This window comes from Pantherophis guttatus, chromosome 4, assembly GCF_059756535.1.
Source record: "Pantherophis guttatus breed Tessera chromosome 4, ASM5975653v1, whole genome shotgun sequence".
NCBI lineage: Eukaryota > Metazoa > Chordata > Lepidosauria > Squamata > Colubridae > Pantherophis > Pantherophis guttatus.
Genome location: NC_142066.1, coordinates 15266787 through 15279659, shown reverse-complemented (window position 1 = coordinate 15279659; position 12873 = coordinate 15266787). Strand labels below are relative to the sequence as shown.

Here is a 12873-nt window from a genome sequence, read left to right as displayed (position 1 = left end):
CCTCTGTGCAATTATAGACTTCAAGATCAGTTCCTCAAATCTCCCCACCAGAATACATGGAAAACTCTTCCTTGTGGCATCTCACAAATATGTTTGCTTCTGCATTTCAATGAGCAAAGTTGCCGTATTTCTATCTCTTATCACAAACACTATGATTAAACCACCAGGTCAATCCTCCAGTGGCTCTCAAGATGCTTCTGAAGGAATTATCAGGCAAATCCCAGACCAGATATATATATATCTCCAATATATTGTTCCCTGCTGACGGCCATTCCTCAAGAGGCGTCCCCCCCCCAACCATTACAAGGTCAATAAGAAAACTGATGCCATCAATTGGGTTCTTAGGATTTTACATCTATTTGCTGTTCATAGCATACACACACACACACACATATATAGCCATTGTGGCTTTTGTGCTAATATTTTTAAACTGTTGATCAGCCAGTGCCAAGTCAATTCAGCAGCTGAATTCTCTTTGATTTCAATTTATTGATTCTCTTTGATTTCAATAAATTAGACTAACTCCATTGTTTCATATATGTGAGATATAGGACTTCACACGAATATGCTAGCTCACTGATTCAACAGGACAACTGTATTGGAAGAATTTGTGTAAGGCAAATGAAATTCAGGGCTGGGCTGACCAAGAGAAAATATTATGGTGGCCAAGGTCTTCTGCTGGTCCTTTAAGAAAGAGTGAAAAATTAGGTACAGTATTAGAGTTGAGAGGAACTCTGTTCTTTCACAATTTTGAGCATCAAGCCATTCAGACATAGGTGAGGCTTAAGACAAGGGATCAGATCAATTTTTGAGATATTCTTAAGCCAGATATCAAGCAGTTGTTTCACTGTCTATAGCATCTTGTTTGAATCAAGGCTTCTGCCAACAGCAGTACAGGATAAATCAAATGAGCAGGAATGTTGGGGATTATTGTCGTATTACTGCTTCCAGAATTGGCCATGAAGGTACAACCTCTTAAGTGCACTGGCGAGCAAGCCCTTAAAATTCCACAGGAATGGTACCAGGATGGAGAACTTCTCATTGGTGGATTGATGTCCCACATCCATTACTTGTTTCCCGAAATTGGTTTCAAGCGACATCCTTTTGAGGAATCTGTTGACCTCCCATTGTAAGAAATCACTCCTTTACCTGATTTTAATCTAATCCATCTCTGTTCTTTCCATCCATGTAAAATAGAGAGTTCCTTCAACATACTGGGTTGAAGGGTTTGAAGATATAAGGTTTTATGCACATATCCTTTATAATAGTTGGAGGTCCATCTGACCTACTTCAAAAAGATTATGGGGCACCTTAGAGTCTTGGAAAGAGCAATTCAAAACTGAAACAGAAACATTCTCAAGAAGAGTAGAAATGTGGGCTAAGTGTTGGAGATGCAGTCAGAACCAGGTACCTATTTCCACATGTGGTGGATGTGTAGCAAAGCAAGAGAATATTGGGAGAAAATACAAAACTGGCTGGGAATGATAATCAAACAGAATATTGAGTTGAAACCAGAAACATGTCTCCTAGGTACATTTCAAGGGACCGCATATTTAATTTTACACATATTGACAGCAGCAAGGATCATATATGCTAAATATTGGGAAAATATGAATACCCGACCAGAGGAGGCTGTAATTGGGGGAAAAAATTGATTGTGCCAAAATGGTTAGATTAACCTTTAAAATTAAAGATCAAGAAGATACAGAATATTATATGATTTGGAATAAATTCTATGAATGGATAGAAACAAGAGATAGGAATTAGAGAAAAGTAAGATCATAAATGTTAGTACTGAAAATAAGAAAATAAGAAAAAGGTAAATAATTACAATATGTTAATTTAAAAAAAACTAAGCTAAAAGCTTTTTGGTTATATTATTATTATATCATTATTATTGTTATTAAATTGTATGTTAATGTTTAATACCACTCTTCTCTTTTTTTTTTTTTTTTTGGTCTTTTTTATTTAGCACTTAGACTTAGACTTATATACCGCTTCATAGTGCTATACAGCCCTCTCTAAGTGGTTTACAGAATCAGCATATTGCCCGCCCCCCTCCAACAATCGGGGTCCTCATTTTAGCCACTTTGGAAGGATGGAAGGCTGAGTCAACCTTGAGCCTGGTGAGATTCGATCTGCCAAACTGCTGGCAGCCGGTGATCAGCAGAAGTAGCCTGCAGTACTGCACTCTAACTACTGCGTCACCGCGGCTCATTTGTAATATATATTTGTAAATGATATACCCTAACAATGCACTGGTTTTTTTTTTTAAAAAAAATTAAAATTAAAAAAAAAAGAAATTTGGGCTACTCACAATCTTCCTTTAAGGAAGAATTAAGAAGGAATTGGAGTATAGAAGGAAAAAATAAATTTATAACATATGGCTATGTTCTTCAGCTTCACCTTCTTTAACAATAAGATCTTCTGTAATATTTCCTCACAAATTTGTTCTACTCATCTTAGATTATTTCTATAGTAAATTAAAAAGACATCTAATTGAAAAAATCATCCCATTCCATTTCTTCCAACTGAGTAACTTCAGAGTTTGGGGCTTATCTTCTGAACAATTAGTGATTAACTTCATCAATAATTTTGTTTCATTTCAAAGGGCAAAACGAAATGCTCCTGATCTGTTTGTGCAGGAGCGACTTATCGTTATGAGGCGAACATTTTTGTAATTGTGGATTGAACAATAGGTTTATTAAGGACTAAAACATGCATGGAAAGTATAATATGACAAGAAACGCTCCTTTCTAAGGGTAGGAAAAATGAGAATTCTTTTGTAAGAATTCTCTTCTACATGGCAGCTATTCAGATATTTCAGGAATGTTATCATGCCATCCTTCTATAAAATCTGTCATGGTTTCTCCAATTATTCCAAAGGGAACTCATGACTTTATATTCACGCTGAAGCCTTTTCCTTTTGTGTACTTTTGGTATTGCAGTTGAAATATCTGTTAAGGGGTACACAATTAAATACTTCATATAAAGATATCAATCTTGATTCTGAAGAGACAAATTGTTGGAAGCTAGATCTCTAATATACACAATACAAGGGCAGTCTAGGAAAGCAAAATCAAAACACATTTCCTGTGGGGTTTTTTTTCTCCACTGGATATCTTTTCCTTAGTGGCATAATGCATAGCACAATTCTCTTTTGAAGCAAGTCACTTTATTTGCAGTGTGATAACCAAGTTCTATCAACACGTCTTGGCTTTAGTGTTTGCCGTGAAAGAGATCAACAAGGATCCCGACATCTTGCCCAACATCACTCTAGGATTCCACATCTATGACAGCTACTCCGATGCACTAATGACCTATCGTACCACTCTGGACCTGCTTTTTAAGTTGCATAAAATTGTCCCTAACTATATTTGCGGGACTGAAAAGAAAATTGTGGGAATCATCGGAGGGATGAGCCCCGAAACTTCCATACGCATGGCAGAAATTTTGCAGCTTTTCAAGATCCCACAGGTTGGAGCCATAACTAAAGATCTCAAAATTAGGACAATCGCACAGATTGTCTGCTTTTGATTTCCCCTTCAAGAGGCAATTTGATGATTTATCAGTAAAGAAATTAAGAGTGAAGCGAAGTAAAGAAATTAGGGCAAAGAGTGGACCTTAATTAATCCATGTTTCTCTTCAGTATATCGCTGCTTTCCATAAGAATAATCAAGACATACAGAATCTGAGGGCATAGTTGTTTGAATCTGAAGGCTTATGCTACCTGTCATTAACTGTCTCACTGATATTTCAGTTCATACATTTTAAGCATGCATTGGCAACCTTCAGTCTCAAAAGACTATGGTATTGTGCTCTGGAAAGAGGTCCTAAAACAGCATCTGGTGTGATTAAAAAGGCCAATTCGAGAGTGGCAATCCCTTCCATACTGAGGGTGAAGAGGTTGTAAAAAAACCGCTTTTAAAACCTCTGACGATCCCAGCTGACTTGCCTGATCGGCAAAGGCTTTCTTATTTTTTTTTAAAGCATCTGATGATCCCAGCTGACTTGCCTGATTGGCAGAGGCTTTTTTTTTAAAGCCTCTGACGATCCCAGCTGACTTGCCTGATCAGCAGAGGCTTTTTTTTCCCTTTAAAAACATTTTTTCTATAACCTCTTCGGTTAAAGAGGTTGTAGAAAAAATGCTTTTAAAAGCCTCCGATGATCCCAGCTGAGCCGCGCGATCATCAGAGGCTTTTTTTTTTACTTTTAAAAGCATTTTTTCAGCCAAAGAGGCTGTAGAAAAAATGCTTTTAAAAATAAAAAAAAAAGCCTCTGATGATTGCACAGATCAGCTGGGCAATGGGGGGGGCAGGGATTTTTGCTTCCGGTTCTCTAAACCACCCGCCTCCATCACTACCAGATCAGGCGATCCGGTCCAAACCAGGAGCATTTCACCCCTGCCAATCGGGTTCTTGAACTCATGGAAATAAGGCCAAGTACTTATTTCAGAGTTCAAAACAATATAAGACAGGGTCTTATTTTCAGGGTATATATATATATAATCTTAGCTTAAATGGTTTTAATGGGGATTTTTAATCTTTTAATTTTATTGGTTTTTGGGTTTTAAATTGGGAATTTTTTGATTTTGTAGATTTGGGATTTTAAATTGGTAATGCCTCAGTTTTCTCTTAACTTTTGTACTATATGTGTTTTAATTTCTGGCTGTCCACCGCCCTAAGTCCCCCTGGGGAGAAGGGCGGTATATAAGTTTAAATAAATAAATAAATAAATAAATAAATAAATAAATAAATAAATAAATAAAAAATAAATAAATATCGACATAGACATAGACATAGACATAGACATAGACATAGACATAGATAGACATAGACATAGACATATAGATATATAGATATATAGATATAGATATAGATCAGGGGTGGGTTCTACTTACTTTTACTACTGGTTTGCAGCGGGGCCACACGTGCATGCTCACTTCGCTCACGCAGAAGCGCTTTGATGATGTTGGGGTCAGTGGGTGAACCAGTGCGAACTGGGGGCAACCCACCACAGATAGAGATAGAGATAGAGATAGAGAGAGAGAGAGAGAGAGAGAGAGAGAGAGAGAGATGATAGATGAGAGAGAGAGAGAGAGAGAGAGAGAGAGAGAGAGAGAGAGAGAGAGAGAGAGAGAGAGAGAGAGAGAAGACATATAAGATTCAAAAAGGATATCTCCCTTTTTGGGAGATCTTTAAACATAATAAAAATATTAAGCATCCATATTTTTTTTAAATAAAGTGGTTTCAATCAATAAAAAAAGGAATGTATCTTTCTCTGCCATTCTCTCTTTCTCTCATTCCTCCTTTCTTTCCTTTAGATTTCCTATGGCTCATTTCAATTGGCAGCGACTGATGAATCACGTTTCCCGCCTTTTTATCGCATGGCCCCCGATGAAGCTCTCCAGTACGAGGGTTTAGTACAGCTCTTCCTGTACTTTGGATGGAAATGGGTAGGATTTGTCATTGCAGATGACAAACATGGGGAACATTTCATCCAAATTATGGAACCCCTGCTCTCGCAAAATGAAATCTGCTCCGAATTCACCGAAAGGGTTGACAGAAACTTCCATTTCTATGAACTCTTTGAAATGCTTGAACGAACGGTGAGGCACGTCACCGTGTTCACAGAGAAAACCACAAATGCAATTATCATACATGGAGAAAATATAGTCTTTATGTGGCTGGCCTCTGCACTAGTGGTGACCAGACTTTTTCCTCTGACAGCTTCTCATTTCTCACAGGAAGTTTCCACACGGAAAGTGTGGATCGCGATGGCCCAAAATGATTTCACCTTACATTCCATACAAAAGAGTCTTGATATGCAAATGTTCCATGGGGCCATTTCCTTCTCAATTAGCAAAAAGGAGCTTCCAGGTTTCCAACAATATATACAGGCCGTCACCCCTTCCAGGGCGAATCAAGATGGCTTCATTAGAGATGTCTGGAAGCAAGCTTTTGGCTGCTCAGTAACACATAAAAATGCCTCTGAAGATGATGAATGTACTGGAAAAGAAAGACTAGATGACCTTCTTGCACCCTTCTTTGAAACCAGCCTGCTTAGTCATAGTTACAGTATCTACAATGCCGTCTATACTTTGGCTCAAGCCTTACATGCTGCTCACACAGTTAGGACACATCAGAACATACCGAAGGACAGAGATCAAGTGCGATCAAAGACAATAGAAGCCTGGCAGGTAAGATTTCCTCTTTCTCAATGTATTTTTTTTAAAGATTCTTCATAGTTACAGCCAGTGGTGGGATTCAACCAGGGTAACAACCAGTTCGCTGAACGCACGTGCACCAAATACACACTCCACTCACACACGCGCCAAATATGTGTGCAGTGTGTTTGAAAACAGCTCTAAAAATTAACTTCTACTGCAGCTCCGGTGAGTAAAACAGCTGAGGTGTGGCAATCCGCTCTACCGCACCTATCAGCTGGGCTTCAAACAAAGGAAATATTGGTCGGTATAGTGCAGGGACAAGCGGTCGGGCACAGCTGATCGTCTGAGTTATGGTTCATCCGAACTGGCAGAATCCCACCCCTGGTTACAGCACAGTGTCAGGACTTGAGGAAAGAAAGAAAGAGAAGAGCAACAAAGATGATTAGGGGACTGCAGGCTAAAAACTATGAATTAAGGTTGCAGGAATTGGGTATGTCTATTCTAATGAGGGGGACGCGGTGGCTCAATGACTAAGACACTGAGCTTGTCGATCAGAAGGTCGGCAGTTCAGCCATTTGGCAGAAGGTCAGCAGAAAGTCAGCAGAAGGACCGAGTAATGGGGTGAGCTCCCGTTACTTGTCCCAGCTTCTGCCAACCTAGCAGTTCGAAAGCACGTAAAAAATGCAAGCAGAAAAATAGGGACCACTTTGGTGGGAAGGTAACAGCGCTCCGTGCACCTTCACTATTGAGTCATGCGAGCCACATGACCAAGAAGATATCTTCGGACAGCACTGGCTCTTCAGCTTTGAAACGGAGATGAGCACTGCCCCCTAGAGTCGGAAATGAACTAGCACGCAGATTTAGTATCTAGCACGGATTAGGGTCCAATAATTACAATTAAACTGTTCCAGTCTGTTAAACTACAATTAAACTGTTCCAGTCTGTTCCAACTGTTAAAAACGGGTGTTATTTGAAACCATTAGGAAGTGTATCTTTTTCTCTTTAAACCTTACCCTCTTTTTTTCCTGCAAGCTCCACCCATTTCTGCAGAGAATTGCCTTCAATAACAATGCTGGAGATGAAATTAAATTAAACGAAGATGGAACATTACAAGCTGGATTTGACATTGTAAACCTGGTCACTTTCCCAAACAACTCTTATGTCAACATCCCAGTTGGAGAAATAGATCCACAAGCTCCTCCAGGAAAATCCTTCCTCATTCACCCAGACAAAATCCAGTGGCATCATGAATTCACTCAGGTACCATATCATTAACATGAGCTAAAAGGACCAATTTCATATACACCGCTTTTCACGTACCATAGGCCCCAAATCCATTTCACTCCATCTATGGCAAAGGTGTGCAAAAGCAGATGTATTCAGGGATGGGATTCAAAAATTTTAGCAACCGGTTCTGTACCCACTTGCTGGGTAGGTGTGGCCATGGTGGGTGTGGCCTACTCGGCCTCCTGCACCATGGTGGGGAGAGAGTTTTCATCTTCCTCAGGCTTCGGATGCTTTCCTCGAGCCTCCGGGAAGGCGAAAACGGCCTTCCCCAGGCTCTGGAGGCCAGAAACAGGCCCATTTCCAGACTTCCAGTACTTCCGGAAGGCTTGTTTTTCACTCTTCTACAGCCTCCGGATGGGCGCTACACTTACCTGGCATCTAAAACGGGCCGTGTGGAGACTCCTGGGAGGAAAGGGGCCAGCTAGTCCTTGCAACTACCGGTTCGGCGAACCAGATATAAAATTAGCATTTGGTTCATCTGAACTGGTCTGAACCGGCTGAATCCGACCCCTGGATGTATTATTGAACTGTTTAATGATAAATATTCTAATAATAATTTCCAAACCTGTGCCAAAAGATGCATTTTCCTCCTACTGAATTCGGAGAATAACAGATGTAGGCTGCAGATCTGAAGGAAGTATTGGTATCTAAAGCTTCACTCCTGAGAATAGAATTCTTTATTGGCCAAGGGTGGTTGGACACACAAGGAATTTGTCTCTGGTGTATAAGCTCTCCATGTACATAAAAGAAAAGATATGTTTAGAAAAGATCTAACAAGGTGGGAAGTCACAATCAACAAAGTGATATGGATCCGTGATGGCAAAACCTATGGCACGCATGCCGGAAGTGGCACATAGATCCATCTCGCCAGGCACGCGAGCCGTCACCCATTGTTCTTCTAGGTTCCAGCACGCCAGCCAGCTGGTCTTCACGCACGCGGGAGCCCCTGAAACCAGGGGTGAAATGCTCCCGGTTCGGACCTGATCCGGCGATTTGGTAGCGATTGTGGCAGGTGGTTCGGAGAACCGGTACCAATGGTGGTGCGAGGCTCTGCCCATCCGCCCGGGTGTCATTACTTCCTGCTTTTAAAGGTTTAAAAAAAGGCTCTGACAATCGCGCGCCTCAGCTGTGATCGTCAGAGCCTTTTATTACTTTTTTAAAACATTTTTTTACAACCAATTCGCCCGAATAGGTTGTTAAAAAGTGCTTTTAAAAGTTTTTAAAAAGACTCTGACGATCGCGCGCCACAGCCGATCACACACTTAGGTTCTACTTACCTTCCCAAGGCTCCTTTTGGTGTGTGCTGTGCGTGCACGCCCGCACCTCGCATTTGGTGCACAGCGCGCATGTGCAGCCAGCGAACCAGTAGTAAACCGGTTCAGATTTCACCACTGCCTGAAACTGAAAGAGTGCTCCGGGCGGCTACTCTTCCTGTTTCCGGTGCATGCATGTGCACAGGCTACACATGCGTGCCAGAAACTGGAAGACCAGGTGGCCAGTGCACATATGCGCACCTGAAACCGGAAGATCAGCTGCCCAGCGCACACCTACTATGTGGATAAATAACCTTAGGCATAAGACAGTACTGTTGTAGTTAGGTGTTTAGCAGAATGATGGCATGAGGGGGAAAAACTGTCTTTGCGTCTAGTTGTTTTGGCATGCAATGCTCTATAGTGGCATCTTGAAGGGAGAAGTTGAAGTAGTTTATGTCCAGGATGTGAGAGGTCTTGTAGATATTTTCTCAGCCCTCTGACAAAATATCTAAGAAGGAAAAAATTGCTTTTAAAAAGGTTAATACTGACTACTTTCTTTATTTGGGGATAGCTACCACCTCTCTCATTATGTAATGATCCTTGTCCTCTTGGAAAAAGAAAGGACAAGATCGAAGGGCGGAAATTTTGCTGCTATGCTTGCGCTCCGTGTCCAGAAAAGATGATCTCCAGACAAATGGGTAAGATTCATAGCACCTCAATGGAACTTTGTCTGAAAGTTTATTTCTGCAGCCAAGTTAAAAATAATCTCTTCAATATTATTTCTTGATTCATTGATGCATTTCACGCCAGGGTGTTCCACCATGTCCTAGCTTGAATAACAAAATCAGATACTGAAGATGTTTATTTTAATGGCCGCTAAACATTAAAATGGTGTTAATTAACATGGTGGATGCGGTGGCTCAGTGGCTAAGACAATGAGATTGTCGATCGAAAGGTCGGCAGTTCAGCAGTTCGAATCTCTAGTGCCGCGGAACAGGGAGAGCTCCCATTACTTGTCCCAGCTTCTGCCAACCTAGCAGTTGGAAAGCACCTAAAAAATGCAAGTAGAAAAATAGGGACCATTTTTGGTGGGAAGATAACAGCGTTCCATGCACCCTTGGTGTTTAATCATGCCGGCCACATGACCATGGAAACGTCTTCGGACAGCGCTGGCTCCTTGGCTTTGAAACAGAGATGACCAGCACCCCCTAGAATTGGGAACAACTAGCTAACATGTGCGAGGGGAACCTTTACCTTTACCTGAAACATTAAAAAGAAAGGAGCATCTCTCAGGGATGGTATCCTTGAGCCATCCTGATTTCATTGAAAGAGGGCTATAAAACTGTTAATCTCTGTTAATCTATATCAGATAGATAGATAGATAGATAGATAGATAGATAGATAGATAGATAGATAGATAGACTGATGGAGGAATGGATGGATGGATGGATAGCAGAGGTGGGTTTTAACAGGTTCTGACCAGTTCTGGAGAACCGGTAGCAGAAATTTTGAGTAGTTCGGAGAACCGGCAAATACCACCTCTGACTGGCCCTGCCCCCATCTATTCTCTGCCTCCTGAGTCCCAGTTGATCGGGAGGAAATAGGGATTCTGCAGTATCCTTCCCCTGGAGTGGGGTGGGAATGGAGATTTTACAGTATCCTTTTCCTGCCATGCCCACCAAGCTATGCCCACCAAGCCAGGCCACACCTACCAAGCCACGCCCACAGAACTGGTAGTAAAAAAATTTGAAATCCACCACTGATGGAGAGAGGGGGGAGAGAGGGAGAGGGAGAGATGATAGACAGACAGACAGACAGACAGAGATGATAGATAGATAGATAGATAGATAGATAGATAGATAGATAGATAGATAGATAGATAGATGAGAGATTGCAGATTGAAATAAGACAGCTAGAGAAAGTTTTAAGGAATGGGTCAGATTGCAGAGATGTTCCAGACAAGCGACTCTGAAACTTGGAATAAGTTTGATTCTGTTCAAAAACTCTTCTTTTCAGACATGGAGAATTGTGATCGTTGTCCAGAGGATCAATTTCCAAACAAAGCTCACAATGAGTGTGTTCCAAAGACACTGAATTTCCTCTCCTTTGAAGAGCCACTGGGCATTACTCTGGTGTCTCTGTCTCTTCTTTTTTCCCTAGTTACAGCTTTGGTGTTTACAATCTTCATTAAGCAACGGGACACACCCATTGTCAAAGCCAACAATCGCAACCTCACCTACCTTCTACTTGTCTCCCTCTTTCTCTGTTTCCTCTGCTCACTTCTGTTCATTGGAAAGCCCAATAGGGCGACCTGTCTCCTCCGACAAACAACATTTGGCATCACCTTCTCTGTTGCGATTTCTTCTATATTGGCCAAAACCATCACGGTCATTATAGCATTCCTAGCATCAAAGCCAGGAAGCCTATTTCACAAATGGGTGGGGCAAAAGTTGGCCTATTCTATTATCTGGTTCTGTTCCTTCATTCAAGTAACTATTTGTGTTGTTTGGCTGAGTACTTCTCCTCCATTTCCAGATTTGGACATGGAGACCCTCCTTGGAGAAATCATAGTCGAATGTCATGAAGGCTCCATCACCATGTTTTACTGTGTCTTGAGCTACATGGGACTCTTGGCTCTTCTCAGCTTCACTGTGGCCTTCCTGGCCAGGAAGTTACCAGACAGTTTTAATGAAGCCAAGTTCATCACCTTCAGCATGTTGGTTTTCTGCAGTGTTTGGCTGACTTTTGTCCCCACCTACCTGAGCACCAAAGGGAAATACATGGTGGCTGTGGAGATCTTCTCAATCCTGTCTTCCGGTGCTGGCTTATTGGGATGCATCTTCACCCCCAAAATCTATATAATTATATGGAGGCCTGAGCTCAACACTAGAGAGCATTTAGTACACAAGAAATAAAAAAAAAGAACAAGATTGAATTTTGAACAAGCGAATACCGATTGGATGTGTATGTGCAGTCATTTTCATATACAGGAATGAATGAATAATCGGATGAAGCTACACAAACATTTCAAACAGTTACATTAGTGTTCAAATTCAATTAGTATACTGAAAAGTAAACTATTAGGAAATACATTATCTATGTAGGTAATAAAGTATAAACAAACTCAACTGAATTTGTCTTTTGCCTTAAAACTTGATGGGGATTTTATGGGTGGAGGGCAGCCCCCCTCCAGCTTCCAGCTTGCTTACCTTAGCTGCTGGTCGCAACGCCTGCCTTGCTTCGCTTGCTGTAATACCTGCAAACCATTGCATCAGCAAGCAACTGAATCTCCCTGCCTGCAATCAAGCTCATCGGTGAGCAGCTCTATCTGCCTGCCTGCCTTCCTGCCTAGACTTGTGGACTTCAACTCCCAGCAAAGCTGGCTGAGGAATCCTGGGAGTTGAAGTCCACAAGTCTTAAAGTTGCCAAGGTTGGAGACCCCTGTTTTTTGAGTAAGTTTTTTTCCCCTTTGGGAGCTTTAAAAAAATAGTTAATTGGGGTTTTTTTTAGTTGTTCTTTTTTTAGACCTAGCCATTTAAAGTTTAGGAAGTTTTAAATTTAGCTGCTTTTATATAAAAATAAAAATAAAATAAAATAAAATTTGTGCAGCTTTCTGAGATTTAGTGTGTTTCTGTAGTGTTTCACTCTAACTACACAAACACACAAAATCTCACAAAGCTGTATGTGGAATTTTGTGTGTGTAAAGTGTGAAAGTTGGTTTTTTGGGCTTTTTGTGGCTGTGTGAGGTTCCTGCTTGTTGCAGGGGCCATTTTGGGTCTAGCACAGCTGCTTTTACATTGTGGGTGAGCCAATTGTGTTGTGTTGTGTTTTGTAGGTTAAAAAAGGGCGAAGAAGTGACATTGACTTGGCCACGCCCACCCAGTCACCTTACCACCAAGCCCCGCCCACTAATTAAGCCACACCCACAGAACTGGTAGCAAAAAAATTTAGATTTCACCCCTGGTGGAGGGGTTAAATTAATTTTTCAGCAAGACATTTTCCATATGATTTAATTAAGTTGTTCTGTTTGGGTATTCAATAGTAATAAAAAAAAAAAGAACTGGCCACTATCACGATAAACGTTAGAAAGAACCAATTGTGATTCTTTATAGGGAGTTGAGTGACTTTCCTACCCCTTAAAAACCACTGACTAATTCATTAAAA

At 41.1% G+C, this 12873-nt stretch overlaps 1 protein-coding gene across 1 annotated transcript; it reads left to right on the top strand.

Moving 5' to 3' along the window:
• Positions 1 to 5386: 5386 nt before the first annotated feature.
• On the top strand, positions 5387 to 11837 carry LOC117679694 (vomeronasal type-2 receptor 26-like). Its single transcript, XM_034441852.3, has 4 exons — positions 5387 to 6199; positions 7202 to 7429; positions 9281 to 9407; positions 10726 to 11837. Exons 1-4 carry the CDS (start codon positions 5387 to 5389, stop codon positions 11622 to 11624), a joined length of 2067 nt encoding a protein of 688 aa, XP_034297743.3. The 3' UTR covers positions 11625 to 11837.
• The last annotated feature ends 1036 nt before the right edge of the window (positions 11838 to 12873 follow it).